Here is an 11,045-nt window from a genome sequence, read left to right as displayed (position 1 = left end):
AGCTCACGGCCATTAATGAATGTACGTCTCACGGTTTTAGGTCAATAATTAAACATTAGGTCAATAAGTATAATTATTAATTTGTGATGCAAATAACAATATTTTACGAAGTTATAGAAAAAAAAATACTTATCAGTGAAACAAACAAACAAACAAAAAAATCATCCATACATCCTTTGTCCTCATCTTATCCTTACAAGGTCGGGCGAAATAAATATAACTCCTAAATAAGGGAATGCTGCCGAGAACAGTAAACAGTCGCCCTCTTGTGTTCTCAGTAAGGAACTACAACTGTTTATGAAGTTAGACCGACCATCATACCAATGCTTCCGGTACAAACCTTCAAAACAAACCAACATAACGACACATTCAAAGAGAATGTGCATTTAAGATCTTCAAAACAAATAAGTATTTACGTTACAAACAAGATTTATTCATGTAACTTGGGTAATATTAGTACTCCATATGGGTTTTTTTCTTCGTCAAAATAAATTAAACGAGAATGTAGAGCATTTGAACGCTTCTTCTTAAACAGTAATTTTATTTCAAAAATAATTACCGGAAGTTGATCGCATTCCGCCACACTTGACGATTTTATGGCCTCAACGAAAAATGCTACCCTTTGTTAGCAGGACTGGTGAAAAATCGTGTCTTGATTAAGGTTAACTTAATCGATCCGTCGTTTTCACTCGATGCCCTAGTAATTAATCTCTAAATTGAAACTAATTGGTTGTATTTCTTATCACAAGTGAACTTCTCTGACTGTTAGTTAGCGGGTTAGCTGCCTAGACTACAGCCGCAGCTCGGGAGAGGATGTCTCTTCACGGGAAAAGAAAAGAAATCTACAAATACGAGGCGCCATGGACGGTCTATGCCATGAACTGGAGCGTCCGCCCGGACAAACGCTTTCGGCTGGCTCTGGGGAGCTTTGTGGAGGAATACAACAACAAGGTACGCAGTGTGTTTTCATTAGCAGCTAGCACCAGATGAATGCTAACTTACCTGCGTACCTATCCTGAAAACATCACTGCTGATTGTGCTTTTATCTTGAATAACACATGTTTTCATAGGTGATCATTTGTTTAGGAGTGGTGTTCTGTAGTTTTAACGGTCTCTGTTTGTTTGCTCCTGATTAGGTTCAGCTGGTTGGTCTGGAAGAAGAGAGCTCAGAGTTTGTCTGCAGGAATACATTTGATCATCCTTACCCCACCACCAAGATCATGTGGATCCCAGACACCAAAGGAGTTTACCCAGACCTGCTGGCCACAAGCGGGGACTACCTGCGCATATGGAGGGTAAGGTGAACCATAGGTATATTTTAGGATTCCTACACATCCCAGGATAGTTTGGAATTTATATTTAAGGCGTTTTCCAGGTCCGAATGTTAATATATTTGTATTTGCAGACTTTATTCCTTGCATCCATAAATGCATCTTTGTTCATCCATCCATCACCTTATCCATTCGTCCATCTCTTTTTCCTTCTGTCCCTACGATTTGCTGAATTTGAGAATATTAAAGAACTTTTGAAATTTTTGCCTGGAAAAGCATTGAGACATTTAGGTACCCTGGCATTAACATTTTTGTTATAATCGGCCATAACTGTGGTTGGAAGAACTTTGACCCTGAAGAGAACATTCTCGCTGCCCATATTTAAATTACGTGGAACGGATCTGAAAGTTATGTTCCTGTTTTCCATCACAAGATCTCAGCCTAGCTAATTACTACCTCTGGGGAAAAAAAAATCATTCGAGCATGTTCTTAAAATAAAAATATTTTGCACGTCATCTAAAACACATGAAAAATATCTTTTAGAAGGACAATAGTGAAGAACAGGTGCTATTGTTTCAGAAAGGATCCTTGTACAATTACTGCTCGGTGTCTAAAAGCTTCATTGAAGTAGTTTTGGACCTTTTAGTCCAACAACTTCTCAATAATCTTGCCCTGATCACCTTTGATGAGTAATTGGTACGATAAATGCTCAAAACCCTGTTTTTTCCTGTTCATTTAATGCATCAAAACTAAAAACTATCACCACTCTGTCGATAAACACATCCACCAGTTTATTGCACTTGGTAAACAAAAGGACTGCCAATTCTTTCTTATATAGGAAACATTTTATTCCCAACTGGTCACACAGGTACTCGGTTGTTTCTGCCTCAGTAGAACAAACCTCAGTGGCTCAAACACAGAGCTCACCTTCATTTAAATTTGACTTAATATTCTCACAGGTCAACGAAACAGAAACACGCCTCGAATGTCTGCTGAACAACAACAAGAACTCGGACTTCTGTGCTCCGCTCACCTCCTTTGACTGGAATGAAGTTGACCCCAATCTGCTGGGTAGGAAATCTAACCTGTAGAAAACATTAGTTTAGTTTTAATCTCATCCTTAATCTGTGAAGATTGGCCTAAATTATTGATTTTTATTTTTTTTTTTTTGTCTTGTAGGAACATCCAGCATTGACACCACCTGCACCATCTGGGGGTTGGAGACCGGTCAGGTGTTGGGACGAGTTAACCTGGTTTCTGGACATGTGAAGACCCAGCTGATTGCTCATGACAAAGAGGTCTGGATCTTAAAACTAACCCCCCTAATTTTTTCTTCATAAACTTTCTTTGATCTTTTAAAGGTTTTTTTTTTATTATCAATAGTTCTCCAGGTGTTAGTTTGGCATTTGGCTGATATTCATCCCATTTTAAGTTCAGATTTGTTCACCTGACCATTTTAAATATATTTTTGTTAACCTCTAACTCAAATATAACAACTTTATGCACAAAAGTGCTTCTCTGGTGGTCCGTCTGCTATTTTCCAAGACACGGAGGATCTCATTTAAATACACTCTTTCCTATCAACAGTGTAGTTCATGTTTCAATAAAACAATGTAGGTAAATGAGGTCATCGTTGGATGAGAAAAAGCAAATGACACTAAAACTGGACCCGAAAATTGCAATCACATTTTGGGTTCAAATTATTGACGATGTCCATGGACGACAGTACATCAGAGATTCCCTACGCCAGAGATGATAGAGAGATGGACCATTCTTCAGGTGCTGGTGTCCTGCAACGTTTTAGATGTTCCCCTGTTGCAACACACCTGAATCAAATCAAAGGTTCCTTATCAGACCTCGGAAGAACCTGCTGACATCTTGAGGAGTTGAATTTTCCATTAATTCAGCTGTGTTGGAGAAGGGGCACATCCAAAACATGGACGACACCAGCTGTTGAGGACTGAAGTTGGACACCCCTGGTCCAGACCCATCTATAAGACGCGGTTCTTAAAGACTAAGACTTGAGGTCCAGGCTAGAACCTGGACCTCAACATTGTGGAAGAAATATGCGATGATCATGAGAAAGAAAAGACAATTTGCTGCTAACATTTAATGAATAGATGCTGCTTAAGAGTCATTCTAGAAGAACGATTTAAATTTAAAACATGAATTTACACGTACGTTTTAAAGAACATTTCGGTGTCTCTTCAGGTTTACGACATTGCGTTCAGCCGCGCAGGAGGAGGCAGAGACATGTTCGCCTCTGTGGGCGCTGATGGATCCGTCCGCATGTTCGACCTCCGACATCTAGAGCACAGCACCATCATCTACGAAGACCCCCAGCACCACCCGCTGCTCCGCCTCTGCTGGAACAAACAGGACCCCAACTACCTGGCCACGATGGCCATGGACGGCATGGAGGTCAGCTTGCGTAGATGTTTGAGTAGATGATCGGATTTCTGATGTGAAGCCTTTAGTTTACAACCATTGGAAGAGTATTTATACTGCTTGAACTTTTTCACATTTTGTCTCATAGAAACCACAACCTTCAATGTATTTTACTGAGATTTTATGTGAGGGGCCAACACAAATTAATGGTTAATTGTAAAGTGGAAGAAAGTTGTGGTACGGTTTTCAACTTTTTTTTCTTCAAAATATAACGATATGGAAAACACACGATCCCCACAATGAAACATGGTGGTGGCAACATCATGCTGTGGAAGTGCAATTCTTCAGTAGGGACAGTGAAGCTGCTCGTAGTTGATGGGAAGATGGATCGAGCTAAATACAGTACAGTCCTGGAAAATAAATCTAGACTGGGTTGGAGTCTTGGTTACGCTAGGCACCTCCTTTTAAAGTTTACCTGCTTGAGGAGATTGTGTGATATTTATGAGAAGCTGCAGTAACTAACAGGCTTCATGTGTATTTCTGTGTGACAGGTGGTGATCCTGGACGTTCGTGTGCCGTGCACTCCTGTGGCTCGGCTCAACAACCATCGCGCCTGCGTTAACGGCATCGCCTGGGCACCTCACTCCTCATGTCACATCTGCACTGCAGGTGAGTTAGAAAGCGAGATGTTGGGAAATTGATTTAAAAGTTAATGTGTGTACTGAAAATTATACTCACTGTCAGAAAGATCATAAGGCATTTCCTTCTTCCCTCAGCCGATGACCATCAGGCTCTGATCTGGGACATCCAGCAGATGCCTCGTGCCATCGAGGACCCAATCCTGGCCTACACCGCTGAAGGAGAGATCAACAATGTACAGTGGGCCTCCACGCAGCCAGACTGGATCGCCATCTGCTACAACAACTGCCTGGAGATCTTGCGCGTCTAAAGCAGGAGAAATCGAGCCCCACGTTTCACATTCGGACTTTTAGTCGCCCTCGTCCACCGGCTTCCGGGACGAGGCCACAAGTGAACTTTCTGAACGTGTATCATGAAATTGGTTTACATTTATCAGCTCTTCTAATAAACATGTGTAAGCTCTTATTTATTTTGCTCAGCAGCTGTAGGAAGTGTTTGTGTTTTCTCGAGATTTTTAATACTTCTCAGCCAGCTGTGAGATGATCTAGAGAAGTTTAGATCTCTTTCATCTCTTTAGTTTGAGGTTGATACAAACTGCTGTAGGTGGCAGAAAATAACTCGTAGGATTAACTCATAGCCTTCTTGTGGATGCATACCATATTATTGGTCAGTTAAGCATCTGGACAGTATATTATGGTCTTGTTTACCATATTTGGGCGTTTTAAGACGTTCAATGATCATCTTGGTTCATGTTGCCGATGCAGCTGACATTTAAAGTCTGCCAGAGCCACGTTGGTTCCCTAAAAATCTTATTTGTTAAAGTTCATTTTTTGAAAAGTTGCATTTTTCTTCAGAGTGAGGTTTGAAATGAGTGGAAATGGCTTTCTGTTTCTCTCTTATTGTCTTCAGTCCTGTCCTTGTAGCATGCCATTGCAAGGCAAAATGTACATAAATATATATCAAGCTTAAGATGTTGGTAAGTGTTCATGTCGTAGTGTTTTTTCATGAAGTTTAATATTGACTTTGATCTAATAAATTGTAACCTCCCCATGACTTAAAAACTAACTTTATTGTGTTGCTTTATTTATCTTTTAGTTAAGTGATTAGTCATGTCACCCATCTTGTAAAATATTAACTGATAGTCTTGTTTAGATTTTGTGTACAGGAATAGTTCAATTGCAGGCTTTGAAAAGTTGGTGTGGATTTAGATCCGGTTCTTGTTGGAAGACGTTACTCTTGGACGTTGTTTTAATTCTTGGCTGTGTTCTTACGCAAAACCCGAAGGAATTGGATTCCAGTCTGTCCTTGATGTTCTTGGGCAAAAGTGGCACGTTTGCTTTAATTCTTACCACAAAGTCGCTGTTTAACAAGTCTTCACCTCTCTGTCAATATGCACTAAAATCCACCCACCGCCAGTCTAGAGCAAGCTCTGCACTGGTGGAAACATGACTGCGATTCTGTAGCATGTTCCTCGTGATCTGCATGCTTCGGAGGAAACTTGCTAACACAAGAGGACAATGATTTCAAGCTTAGCCTGATCATTGGGTTTATAGTCATTTTAGCTGAACTATTTCACAATTACATTCTTGGCGATAAATTATTCTGCACCCAATCTGCTTACATAGTGGTCTCAACGTGAACTGAAGAGGCCTTAATGTTTGCAGTTGCAAGTGCAACAGCCAGTAACTTTTAACTGTGCAGGTAATGTTTTAGCTGCTCATAATCTCTTCATAGAACATTTTTTAAAGGAATCAGTTCAAGTCCCCTGATGTATTTCAGTACAATAGAAATCTCTACCACTGAGCTATACCTGTTTTATTAAGGCTCGTGAGGGTTCATGTTATGTATCGTATTTTTCATTTTAAAATATCAACAAGATGATCAGTAATCATAGATAGCAATATGCATGAGTTTTGGAGGTCCAACTCTGTGTTTGTATTCTGTAAAAAGACTCAAACCCAGAATCTTTGCTTCAGATAATTTGCAAAGTTGTAAATCCCTAAAAGCATTGATCCAGTAGGTCCAAACCCATTCCTAACAAGTGATACATCAGGCTGTGCTTGTATGTGACTGAAAAGCTGCCATTCTGTTTTTGTTAACTCAGGTGTGGTTTAAACTATGCTTTTCCTTCCTAACACAGCAGCTATCTTTCCAGGTTCCCACACAGACTGGAATCACATGGACAAGTATGGAATTTGATTTGCGAAATTTCCAAGTCGGTATAAGTATGGAAAAGAAAGTACAATGTGGAGAGAAGTACTTGTACACTGCCTGGCCGAAAAAAGGGTCACACTGTAATATTTTGTTGGACCACCTTTAGCTTTGATTACGGCACACATTCGCTGTGGCATTGTTTCGATAAGCTTCTGCAATGTCATAAGATTTATTTGCACCCAGTGTTGCATTAGTTTTTCTCCAAGCTCTTTCATTGATGATGGTAGAGTCTGACCGCTGAGCAAAACCTTCTCCAGCACATCCCAAAGATTCTCAATGGGGTTAAGGTCTGGACTCTGTGGTGGCCAATCCATGTGTGAGAATGATGTCTCATGCTCGCTGAACCACTCTTTCACAATTCCTGGCATTGTCATCTTGGAATATGCCCGTGCCATCAGGGAAGAAAAAGTCCATTGATGGAATATATTCAGGTAGTCAGCGGACCTCATTCTTTGAACACATACTGTTGCTGAACCCAGACCTGACTACCTGCAGCAACCCCAGATCATAGCACTGCCTCCACAAGCTGGTACAGTAGGCACTAGACATGATGGGAGCATCACTTCCCCTGCCTCTCTTCTTACCCTGATGCGCCCATCACTCTGGACTCATCAGACCATATGACCTTCTTCCATTGCTCCAGAGTTCAAACTTTATGCTCCCTAACAAATTGAAGCCTTTTTTTCTTGTTGCCATCACTGATTAGTGGTTTTCTTAAGGCTATACAGCTGTTAAGTCCCAACCCCTTGAGTTTCCTTCGCATTGTATGTGTGGAAATGCTCTTACTTTCACTAATAAACATAGCCCCGAGTTCTACTGTTGTTTTTCTTCGATTTGATTTCATCAAACATTTAAGTATCTGTCGATTGCGATGATTCAGGATTTTTTTCCTCGAAGACAATGGGTCCCCACTATCCTTCCAGTTTTTAATAATGTGTTGGACAGTTCTTAACCCAATTTTGGTAGTTTCTGCAAACTCCTTAGATGTTTTCTCTGCTTGATAGATGCCAATGATTTGACCTTTCTGAAACAGACTGACATCTTTTCCACGACCACGGGATGTCTTTCGACATGGTTGTTTAAGAAATGAGAAGCAACTCATTGCACCAGTTGGGGTTAAATAACTTGTTGCCAGCTGAAACATAATCACCCATGCAGTAATTATCCAATGGGAGGCTCGTACCTATTTGCTTAGTTAAATCCAGGTGGCGACTTTGTCTTGGCCAAGCAGTGTATTTCCACACTTTATTCCCTGTTCCTGTCCATCCATCCACTTTAAATCCTGACCTCAGAAGAAATATCTGCTGTAGGAGCTCAATAAACTGAGTGAAGGTGTCACTTTGACAAATATGATGGTTCTGAGTTGTATAGCAGGCAAAAACAGCCAAAGGGACAACAGAAAAAAAACCTACATGTAAAGACACAGAATAGCATTTGACTGTATTCCTAGTAGTTTCTCATGAATGACTTTTCTGATTCATGTCATGGGAACAAATGTGGGATGAAAGTTAAAATCTTCATCATTTACAGTGTCAGGCAGTTATTTTATTTGTTAACATAGACAACAGTAACACTGACAGTAACAGTCTTTGTATTCACTACATCCACAGTTCTTTATGCAACCAGCATTTATAACAGTATAAAAATACAATTTTTCCTTGATTGAACCTAAATGGGCGATTCTTACACAAAATGAATGCAGATATATCTTGAACATGTTTTTGTTATTTCTCCCTCTATTATGGAAACCTGAGTCTGGGGTGCAGTTTTTGTATTTTCCAGATCCAGGAGGTGCTTCTTGTAGATCAATGTGAATACTGTCTGTTTGGGTTTGAGACCCTGTGAGACAGAAATAATCTCTTTATTGCACAGGACCTGGAGGAACTCTGTTCAGAGAGCCTTTATGACGCACGAGCCACTTTGAACTCTCTGTGATGCAGGAATTACGACATCCCTTGCTTTACAGCAGCATCTGACCAGGAGAGGAGGACGGGTTTCTTTATTGGCAGAGAGGGGGGGTCCATCTGGACAAAATATGGCTTTACATTTGGACCAGGTTATTCTAGGTGCCTGGCAGAACAGGGTCAGAGACATGTCTTTGGATCTCCTGCATCTCTGAGGAGGTCTCGAGGTGCTCTGGAAGGGAGGGGAAGCGCTGGCTTCCGCTGAGGAGTCCGGGAGCTTCATGGGCATCAGGGGACAGGAACTGAGGAGAGATGAAGTCCACAGATGGTAGATGCGGTGGGTCAGCCTCTGGTGACATGGTGTCATCTGATGCCACAGTGAGATGGACACCGCTGGAGAGGGAGTCTTTTGATTTGTGATTAGAGTCCGAATCAGGACTCTGCAAACAAAGGAGAAGGATCAGATGTTGATAAAAGATAAAAGAAACAAAAGTAATTTTTTTCAGTTGTTAAAAAAGACTTGTATCTAGCACTGCTTTATATTTAGCTATATTTTAAGAGGTCATTAATATGCATGCATATCCTCTACTATTAACATCTGTATGATATATTCCTGCCAAGACATGAGTGCCCATCTAAACTGAAAGACAGACAAGCAGCAGAGAATCTATGGTAACTCTGGAGGGGCTGCAAAGATCCACAGCTCAGGTTGGAGATTGGCAAGAAGAAAGCCGTAGTTGAAAGAAAGCCATAGGAAATCCCACTTGCTGTTTGCCAAGAGGCATGCAGGGAAACTCTGATCAGATGAGACAAAAACTCCAAATTGCAACGTAATACAGAAAACTACACTAGACATCAGCCTAAACCAGATTCTGCAACATACATAAAGGTTTGGTGGTGGCAGCATCATGCTATGGAAATTGAAACTGAAGGAAACCGAGGTTCATGGATGCTCTTTATCCAATGTAACTATGCTTGAGCTATTTTGCAAAAAAAAAAAAAAAAATCAATCTCTAGTTGTGCAAAGTTGGTAGAAACAAACAAAAGAGTTGCAGTTGTAAATACAGAGGAAGGTGGTTCTACAATGTATTGAGTCAAGGGGCCGAATAAAAACGTGTCGCACCTCTCAGATTTTTACTAGTGAAAGAGTTTTAAAAAGATTTAAAATTTTCCTCGCCCTTTAAAATAATGTGCTACTTTGTGTTGGTCCATAACATAAAAACCTATGGAGGTAAATTTGTCTCAATATTATTCAATAAAAAAAAAACTAATCTCAATCAAACAATATTAAGTTGTGATCAAAACTTTCAGAGTTGTAACGATTTTTTTGTTTTATGGAATATTTTATTTTGGGGAGAAAAAAAAATTGTTTGATAAAACATTTTTTTTTTATTAAAATGACTCATTTTTTCTCACGAAGAGAAAAAAGTTATTTGCAAAACATAAACTTTTATTTGCGCATGTCAACCATCTTTGGTTACGAGTCTCGCTCTTTTGGTTTTGACGCTCTCTGTTTTTGGTTGAACTCCCAGAATTTTGAGTTCTGGGAACATGAACATCCTGGGCGGGGCCTAAAGACGAACGACGTAAGACGTTTCCCTATTGGTTAGCGCTGACTAAAGCGGCCGCTCGAACTGCAGGGCTTGCAGCGTCGCTTCAGTGAGGAGACATCAACTCTACAGAAGAAAACTGCGGTTAAGTGAGCCGACAGTCAGAAATACGCGGTCACGCCAGCCGACACCGGCTCTCTCTTAAAGATTAGCGTCACGCATACAAGGTTCATTACGATAATGGAGCAGAAAGGACGCCGATCCTGGACACGGTTGAGAAAATAAGAGGAAAACAGAAAAGTAACCTAAAGAACATTTATATTAATTACATTTTTACAACGTTCACATTCATGTTTTATGTAAAAGAATAAATATTTAATATTTGACTGTACGGTAAATTCCTGAAAGTGGGACACATGCATATAATGGTTAAGCATTTTGAGGTACATTGAGTTGTGTATTTCTCTAAAACCGTACAGTCTGCCGCTTTAGTCAGCGCTAACCAATAGGGAAACGTCTTACGTCGTTCGTCTTCAGGCCCCGCCCAGGATGTTCATGTTCCCAGAACTCAAAATTCTTTGAGTTCAACCAAAAACAGAGAGCGTCAAAACCAAAAGAGCGAGAATCGTAACCAAAGATTTTTGACCTGCGCAAATAAAAGTTTATGTTTTGCAAATAACTTTTTTCTCTTCGTGAGAAAAAATGAGTCATTTAATCGAAAAAAGTTTTATCAAACAATTTTTTTTTCTCCCCAAAATAAAATATTCCATATAAAAAAAAAATCGTAACAACTCTGAAAGTTTTGATCACAACTTAATATTGTTTGATTGAGATTAGTTTTTTTTTGATTGAATAATATTGAGACAAATTTACCTTCATAACATAAAAACCCAGTAGAATACATTGAGGTTTGTGGCTGTAACATCACCCAATGTGAAAAAGTCTTGATCCAAAGACTCTTTATAAGTTAGAAAAAACAACAACATTTGAATATTCTGGTCCTCATTTTGTCATGCTGGTCTTTTTGTTTTATGTTTAATATTTTCTATTTCTGAGAAGAAAATCTTTATCGTTTTTTT

At 39.8% G+C, this 11,045-nt stretch overlaps 2 protein-coding genes across 5 annotated transcripts in view; one reads left to right on the top strand and one right to left on the bottom strand.

Moving 5' to 3' along the window:
* Positions 1-567: 567 nt before the first annotated feature.
* LOC124862341 (DDB1- and CUL4-associated factor 7) lies at positions 568-5,363 on the top strand. Its single transcript, XM_047356200.1, has 7 exons — positions 568-951; positions 1,137-1,295; positions 2,231-2,342; positions 2,451-2,569; positions 3,483-3,692; positions 4,211-4,328; positions 4,436-5,363. Exons 1-7 carry the CDS (start codon positions 814-816, stop codon positions 4,606-4,608), a joined length of 1,029 nt encoding a protein of 342 aa, XP_047212156.1. The 5' UTR covers positions 568-813; the 3' UTR covers positions 4,609-5,363.
* A 2,672-nt stretch (positions 5,364-8,035) lies between these two features.
* LOC124862317 (potassium voltage-gated channel subfamily H member 6-like) overlaps positions 8,036-11,045 on the bottom strand; it is a 42,041-nt gene continuing 39,031 nt past the window's right edge. For all 4 annotated transcript variants that reach the window (XM_047356155.1, XM_047356157.1, XM_047356158.1 and 1 more), the window contains exon 16: positions 8,036-8,856. In XM_047356155.1, the coding sequence (XP_047212111.1) occupies positions 8,575-8,856 (282 nt within the window). In that variant the 3' untranslated portion in view covers positions 8,036-8,574. The remainder of the gene's footprint in view (positions 8,857-11,045) is intronic.

Source organism: Girardinichthys multiradiatus, chromosome X, assembly GCF_021462225.1.
Source record: "Girardinichthys multiradiatus isolate DD_20200921_A chromosome X, DD_fGirMul_XY1, whole genome shotgun sequence".
Lineage (NCBI taxonomy): Eukaryota > Metazoa > Chordata > Actinopteri > Cyprinodontiformes > Goodeidae > Girardinichthys > Girardinichthys multiradiatus.
The sequence above is the reverse complement of the archived record's forward strand: the minus strand, read 5'-3'. Positions and strand labels throughout refer to the sequence as shown.

Coding starts and splice junctions, on each gene's coding strand:
- LOC124862341 (XM_047356200.1), top strand. CDS start 814: ATGTCTCTTCACGGGAAAAGAAAAGAAATCTACAAATACGAGGCGCCA. Junction 2,343..2,450: donor AGTTGACCCCAATCTGCTGG/GTAGGAAATCTA, acceptor TTTGTCTTGTAG/GAACATCCAGCATTGACACC. Junction 4,329..4,435: donor ATGTCACATCTGCACTGCAG/GTGAGTTAGAAA, acceptor TTCTTCCCTCAG/CCGATGACCATCAGGCTCTG.